This window comes from Eimeria necatrix, genomic scaffold (genome assembly GCF_000499385.1).
Source record: "Eimeria necatrix Houghton genomic scaffold, Enh_scaff890, whole genome shotgun sequence".
NCBI lineage: Eukaryota > Apicomplexa > Conoidasida > Eucoccidiorida > Eimeriidae > Eimeria > Eimeria necatrix.
In genome coordinates, this window is record NW_013654690.1 from 1 (window position 1) to 7,500 (window position 7,500).

The following is a 7,500-nucleotide window of genomic DNA, read 5'->3' on the forward strand; positions in this document are numbered from 1 at the left end:
GGCGGGAGCCGTTCGGGTGTGGAAAAGAAGAGTAAATTCGTTTGGAAAGAATTTAATTATTTAATTAATTTAAAATGTTTTTATTTTTGCATTTAATTAATTCTTTTCTTTTCTAATTACCTGGTGCGAGTCGCTGCTGCCGCACTCCGCCATGCCCAACTGCCCGTTCTTCACCGCCAGGCATTTCCCCACAGCTCTGTTCCGCAGCTTTCCGTCCTCGAAGTCCCACCTTGAAAGCAAATCAAAACAAATAAATAAATATTTATTTTAATTAATTAATTAATTAATTAATTAATTAAAATAAATATATTTACTCGAGCACTGGCGGGCTAATAATTAGAACGAATAACGAGAGAGCCGCTGCGTGCAAGTCCACAAACTCTCCCGCTGCTGCTGCTGCTGCTGCTGCTATCGCTGCTGCTGCTGTTGCTGCTGCTGCTGTTGCTGCTGCTGCTGTTGCTGCTGCTGCATCCGTGGGCTTGCTGCCTGCCGTTTCTCCTGCCCCCAGAAGGCGGCAGGCGACAACTATTTATTCCAGAACTTGCATTTATTATTTATTTATTTATTTATTTATTTATTTATTTATTTATTTATTTAATTTATTTATTTAATTTATTAATTTATTTATTTATTTAACTCACCACATTAGATCATTCACTCTGCACCAGTCTAAGCCGCCGCTGGGCGTGAGGCAAGCCTCGTCATTGAGAACTGGCATTACATGTCCGACTTTTCTGAAAATAAAACAAACAAATAAACAAATAAATAAATAAATAAAGGATTAATTTATTCATTTTTATTTATTTATTTATTTATTTACTCTTTTTAATTCATTTATTCTCTCCCTTTCGTCTTTGCACTTCCCCAAATATATGGACTTTTTGGTTTTTTTAAAAGCCCCTTTTCGCAGCATTATACAGCGCATGCAAATGCATGCATTTATGCATGCATTTATGCATGCATTTATTGCAATTAAAAATTGAAATTAAAAACAAATAAAAATAAAAATAAAAATAAAAATAAAAAAAATAAACGAACTTGAAATACATAAACTCCTGGACTTGGAGGTCCTCTTGGCAGCTCCGCAAAACCGCCCGGCTGCCCGGCGAGGGCCTCCCAGTGGCTTCGAGGCAAAGCCCGGAGTCTTCATTTTTGAGTTTTCCTGAAACAAATAAAATAAATAAAATAAATAAAATAAAATAAAATAAATAAAATAAAGTAAAATAAATTAATTAAATTAATTAATTAATTTAAATGAGGAGTCAAATAAATGCCCAGTTGGCTCTCCACTCCTCCCCATCGCGCCAGCTGCCACACACCAAAAGTCCCGCTGCTCCAAAGCAGCAGCAGCAACTCTGCACCACCACCACCACCACCACCACCACCAGCAGCAGCAGCAGCAGCAGCAGCAGCAGCAGCAGCAGCAGCAGCAGCAGCAGCAGCAGCAGCAGCAGAGCAGCAGCAGCAGCAGCAGCAGCAGCAGCAGCAGCAGCAGCAGCAGCAGCAGCAGCAGCAGCAGCAGCAGCATCATACCCAGGAAAGGAACATCTTCGAGGTGGACAACATCGGACTCCGGAAAAACATTTTCAAGAAACCACTGAAAGCCTTTACACCCCATCTCCCTCCTCATCCTCCGCCTCTCCCGCAGCGACCCCTCCCCATAATCCACCCCCGCTGGCCTCCCCAAAACCCGCCAGGCCAAATCTGCAAATCTGTCCATCCAAATTAAAGTCCGGAGTTTATTTGCAATTAAAGAAGAAGTCGGAAAGCTGTAAGGAGTTCCTCCTTTTCTGAAGACGTGGAAGACGCGGCTGCAGGCGGCGCACTCGACGCGGCCGCCGCACTGCCAGGCGCGGAAGCTGAGTTCCAGGTTCTCCGCGCCCCAGAACTTGAAGCCTTCGTCGTAAGCTCCAATCTCGAAAAAGAACTTCTTTGAAGCTGCAAATAAACCCCCGGACATCGCGGGGGAGGACTGGTATAATACCAGTTCATTCTCCTGCGGATGCTGCTTCGAACGGTGGTTCTGGGGGTGGTAGTTGTCCTGCTGCTGCTGCTGCTGCTGCTGCTGCTGCTGCAGCAGGCGCTGCTGCCGCTGCAGCAGCTGGTGGGGCTCGAAGGAGTGCTCCATGAGCTGCCAAAGGAAGCCCAAGTGGCAGCCAATGCCGCCAGTGATGTGCTCGAAGGTCTCCGCGTCAATTCCATCTACTTGGGGCATTACGAGGCTGCTGCTGCGCTGCAGCAGCCGCAGCAGCAGCGGCTCGAGCCACTGCTGCTGCACCTCCACGTGGCTGTCCAGCACCACGAAGTAAGCAGCAGCAGCAGCACGAATGGCCCGCAGCCGCGCAGCAACGATGCCTTCCCGCTGCGGACTCCGCAGCAGCTGCACCTTCGGCGGCAGCAGCAGCAAGTGCTGCTGCAGCTTCCCGTTGCCGCCGCGCGCTGCAGCAGCCACGTCTGCTGCTGTGCTGCCGTCGTCCAGCAGCAGCAGCTGCTGCAGCAGCTGCGGCGGAGTCCGGTTCAGCACGCTGTGCACGGACCGCAGCAAAGTGGACAAAGCCTCGTTATGAAATATTATTAAAACGGATGCTGCTGGCAAACTCGCCAAGTCATATTCAACTGCAGCACAAGCTGCAGCACGAGACTCCGGCACCGGCCGGTCCAGCGGCAGGTGGTCGCTCAGCAGCAAATTAAATCCGCCGCCCCGAGCCAACTCTGCTGCCATGTTCAGGTCCTGAACAGAAAACAAAGCAGCAGCAGCAGCAGCAGCAGCTGCAGCAGCAGCAGCAACTCAAGCAGCAGCAGCAGGGGGGCTGCTGCTGCAGCAGCAACGAGAACTGCAGCAGCAGCAGCAGCAACAAGTGCAGCAGCAGCAGCAGCAGGCTTTAGAGTTTGCTGCTGTGGAAGCTCACTGGAGGAGGAGGGGGCCCTGGAACGTAATTGGGAGTGCCGTCGGGTTTGAGCCCGAGGGGCCCGTGCATCCTTTCGGGGTCAAGGCCGCCGCTGCTGCTGCTGCTGCTGCTGCTGCTGCTGCTGCTGCTGCTGCTGTCGCTGCTGCTGCTGCGGGCGGCGTCCAGCTGCAGGGCGGCGGGGAGCGGCGCCGCCTTCTGCTGCAGCGCAGCGCCCACAGCGCCCACGTAAGCCAAGTCCTCAGCAGCAGGAACTGCAGCAGGAAACATGTAGCGCGTCAGCAGCAAAGCATTCAGCAAGATGGAGCCGAAGCCCAGGGCCATGACTGTGAGCTGCAGGCAGCCCCAGAGCGGCCGCCGCCAGTCCGCGTGCTGCAGCGGGCCGTCCACCATTGCTGCTGCTGCTGCTGCTGCTGCTGCTGCTGCTGCTGCGCTGCGCGCCGGCGGGGAAGACGAGGCTCCCGCGAAACCGACAGGCAAATAAACGCGTTTTGAACGAGGTTTGCAAAAAAAACTGCTGCGAGGCCGCGGGATTCCGCGCTGCTGCTGGGCACGTGGCGGCGGAGCACAGGCGCTGCAGCAGGCAAGACACAACGCCGCGGCCCCCGATCCTCCCGCCAGAGAGCCCCAACGCGCTCGTCCGAACTGGCAGAAATTAAGTTCTAAAAATCGAATATAACACACTCAAAAGGAAAAAGAATGGCGGCTTACAAAGGAAGTTTCAGCGCGGCGCGCCCGCGAGCCGTCTAGGCATCGGCGTGTCTGTACAGCCGAGAGTCTGGAGCGCGCGAAACGCGAATTCGCAAACTTTCACTCTTTTAAAACTTATTTTTAACTCCAAAACAAATTCAATTAACTTCTTTTCCGCGCTTTCCGCCCCCCAAGTGCCCCGATCGCACCCCCGCCGCTGCCGACGGCCCGTCCCACTGCATGCAGTTTGTCGCAGCCGCGCAGTCTGCAGTCTGCTGCGCAAAACGGAGCTTTCCCGAAACACTAAAGACTTAATTTTAAATATTAAAACTTATTTTCAAAACATAAACTCAGAAACTGCCTTTATTCCGCAGCTGGAGAGCACAGGAAGTGCTCCGCAACGCTGCGCAGCCGAACGCGCTGCTGCGCTGCAGCAACTGCCTCCAGCGGAGCTGCTGCTGCTGCTGCTGCTGCTGTTGCTGCTGCTGCCGTCTTCTTTCTGCGCTTTGCTGGTCTTGCTGCGCTGCCGAGGTGTACGTACACCTGAGCTGCTGCAGCAGCACGCGCAGCCCCTCGGCGCGAAACTCCAGCAGCTTTTCTTCGAGCCGCGGGGCCCCACACACAGCTGAGGTCTCCGCTTGCTGCAGCTAGCCACAGCTGGCTGCAGCTAGCTAGCTAGCTAGCTAGCTAGCTGGCTAGCTGGCTGCAGCTAGCTAGCTAGACACAGCTAGCTAGCCAGCCACTCTGGCCGCACTTCAGGCCACGGCCTTGCGGTGTCTGTGCAGCTCTGGGGCCCACAACTTCCAGCTGCAAACCCTAAACCCTAAACCCTAAACCCTAAACCCTAAACCCTAAACCCTCGCGCAACTGCAACGTAACTGAAATGAATGCGGCCGCGAGGCCCTCAATTCTGTGGCGAAAATGCATTTATTGTTTATTTGTTTTATCTCTTTTTCGTCAAGTCCTAAAAGTTTCTTTTTGTTCAAAACAAAATTAAAATATCTGCGAAAGAGGCTTAAAGAATGCATGCAGAACAAAAGCCGCGAAGCCCCAAGCCTAAACCCTAAACCCTAAACCCTAAACCCTAGAGAACCCCCTCTGGCCCTTTTATCCAAACCGCCAATGAGGGTTTAGGGTTTGGGGTTTGCAGCTGAGAGCAGCCGCGGCGTCGCGCCCGCGAGCGCGCCCTGCGGCTGGAGAAGCAGCAGCAGCAGCAGCAAAGCAGCAGCAGCAGCAGCGAAGCAGCAGCAGCAGCAGCAGCAGCAGAGCAGCAGCAAAAGTGGAGCGAAAGCTGAAGGGACTTGAACAGAAAGAACTGGGCTTTTGCATGCACCCCCGGAGAGCTGCAGCAAAGTTGGAAAGTGCTGCAGAGTTTAAAAAGTCTTAAGTTTGGATTTGGAGTTTCTTTGGGCAGTTTTTGGCGAAACTTGGAGCTGAAAACAGCAGCAAAAAGCTGCAGATCACCAAATCTTGAATCCCGGGGGGCCCCCTGCTGCTGCAGCACTTCTCCCGCTGCTGCAGGGGCCCCGAGGCAGCAGCAGTTTCAATTTTTTAGAAAAGAAGTCCAAATGGCATTTATTTTGGACTTGCGCTGCTGCTGCAGCAAAGAGAGGCTCGGGCGGCGGGCCGTTCACGCCTGGGGCGTGTGCGCGCGGCCGGGGGCCCCCGGGGGCCCCCCCAGAGCCACTTTGAAGGCCCGAATTTGTTTAATTGTTAAAAATAAAGATTTTAAAAAGCAAATTGGAGGAAAAACGGAGTTTTAACGCGGGAGAACCGCGCACTGGCTCGGCAGCTCCCACGAGTTCTGCATGGGGGGCTCTCTGGGCGGCGGTTTGCGTCCCGGGCGGCTCGCGCGGGGCTTTTGCAAATTTAAATTAATTAAAAATTAAATAAAAAGAAAAGAAAAGGAACGGAGGCGAGCAGGGGGCTCGGGAGCTGCGCGGGAAGCCAGATGGACCCCCCTGAGCAGAGTTGCACAGACGGCCACTGCCGGCATCGGGAGAGGGGTGTTCAGGGGCAAAAAGCACAGAGACGCGGCTTAACAGGGGTCTTTGGAGTTGCAATTTAAGTTTAAATTGTTTGGAAAAGGTCCGTGGCGGCGGAGTAGGGGCGGCTTTCGCGCATCGGCGCCGCGCCGTGCCGCGTCTTGCAGCAGCAGCAACCGGACCATAGGGCACAGGAACCTCTGGAGTTCGCGGCGAAAACGCGGGCTCCGCAAGCTGGTTTCGGGTTTATCTTGTTTGTTTCTGCGGATTCGCGTTGGGTTTCTACTTTCGAAGAGGTTTTAATCGCGGGAACCCGCTTGTTCCGTCCGCTTTCCGCGGCGCTGGAGTGTACGCCCGCCCAGCAGCTGCCACTCTGCGCTCGCGCGGGATCGCCGCTTTTCCCCTTGCCATTTCCTTTCCCCGAATGAAGCTTTTTCCTTTTCGTGCTCTTCAACTCGTTCTGCGTCCCGCTGCGCGAGCTCTGCATGCGTTGGGCTTCGAATTCAACTTCCCGCCGCCTCCGTTGCTCGTGGGTGGGCGCTGCTGCTGCAGAGCCTCGCGGATTCGCCCTTTCCTATTGAAACGCAGCTCGATCGCGGCCTTTTTTCTTTGCTTGCTGCTTCCGGGTTCAAAGTAGACACCTTTTGAGCGCCGCTGCGTGTCTGGGCGCCTTTGAACGCAGCAGAACGGCTTCCCCACCCGCTGCTGCCCCGCACTGCTGCTGCCCGCTTTCCGCCCTTTCGCCTCTTCCCTTCGCCGCTTTCTTTGCTGCGCCTTCTCTCTTCAATGCTGCGCCTCTGCGGCTTTTCCGCTGCGGCCTAATCGCGCCCGTCGCAGCAGCAGCAGCAGCAGCAGCAGCAGCTCGGGTCGGCGGCGCCTGCTGCTGCGCTGCTGCTCCGCTGCTGCTCCGCTGCTGCTCCGCCGCGCCCCTCCCCCTGGCCCAGCCGCCCCTCCCGCCTTTTCTTTCCTGCAGGGCCTCCCCCTTGCAGATGTCTGGGCAGCTCTAGCTGCAGCAGCAGCAGCAGCAGCAGCAGCAGCAGCAGCGACCCAAAGCGGGGCTTTCTCTCCGGGCAGCAAGCCTACCCGCAAGCCCGAAGCCCTGAGTTTTCACCAGCAGCCGCGGAGCCCAAAGCCCAGCTGCAGGCGCAAGCAGCAGCAGCAGCAGCAGCAGCAGCAGCAGCAGCAGCAGCAGCAGCAGCAGCTTAGCCTTTTTGGCCCGGAGGTTGGGCTGTCTGTACACTCCAAACGCATGCAACCAATGCCGCCCACAGGCCCCCCGACTCCTCAGGGGACTCCGAAGTTTAAAAAGTCCCGCAGCACGAGGGCTTTGCAGGTGGGGGGCCCGGACTTGCCTGCAGCAGCAGCAGCAGCAGCTGCTGCTGCTGCTGCTGCTGCTGCTTCCGAAGACGTGCAGAAAGAGGCGGCAGCGAACGCAGCAGCAGAAGCTGCAGCAGCAGCAGCAGCAGAAACAGCAGCAGGTCCAATGGAACAGCCCGCACAGAAGCGCCGAAGAAGCAGCACGGCCAGCAGCCGCCGCAGCAGCAGCAGCATCCCGGCCGAGGACAGAGCTGCAGAGCCTCTAGGTGAGTTGCTGCTGCTGCAGTCTTGCTGCTGCTGCAGTCTTGCTGCTGCTGCAGTCTGCTGCTGCTGCTGCTGCTGCAGCACATACCTACATGCCTACCGCGCTCCTTTCTGCTGCTGCCGCTCTCTCCCTCTCAAACAAACAAACAAACAAACAAATACAATTAATTAATCAATTATTTAATTTAATTAATTTAATTAATTAAATAATTAATTAAAAATAAATGAATTGTTTTGCTGCTGCAGGCAAGGCCTCGAGAACAGAAAGCCGGGCGGACTCGCTCTGCAGCACGCAGCAGCCAGCAACTCCGGTGGGCCACTCGGGGACTCCGGAGCGC

General features: G+C 54.9%; 2 protein-coding genes across 2 annotated transcripts in view; one reads left to right on the forward strand and one right to left on the reverse strand.

Annotated features, from left to right (window-relative positions):
- Positions 1–120: 120 nt before the first annotated feature.
- ENH_00081400 (UDP-N-acetyl-D-galactosamine:polypeptide N-acetylgalactosaminyltransferase T3, putative) lies at positions 121–3,299 on the reverse strand (the record flags this gene model as incomplete). The annotated part of the gene is made up of 5 exons (XM_013583308.1): positions 121–229; positions 642–734; positions 1,039–1,162; positions 1,534–2,731; positions 2,910–3,299. Coding segments are annotated over 5 exons (1,914 nt in total), but the record flags the coding sequence as incomplete, so codon positions are not given.
- A 2,706-nt stretch (positions 3,300–6,005) lies between these two features.
- The window catches only part of ENH_00081410 (hypothetical protein, conserved), a gene marked incomplete at both ends in the record, with an annotated part of 3,385 nt that continues 1,890 nt past the window's right edge, over positions 6,006–7,500 (forward strand). The window contains 3 exons of the mRNA XM_013583309.1: positions 6,006–6,114; positions 6,571–7,164; positions 7,409–7,500. The exon at positions 7,409–7,500 is cut by the window's right edge and continues 330 nt beyond it. Of these exons, the coding sequence (XP_013438763.1) occupies positions 6,006–6,114; positions 6,571–7,164; positions 7,409–7,500 (795 nt within the window). The remainder of the gene's footprint in view (positions 6,115–6,570; positions 7,165–7,408) is intronic.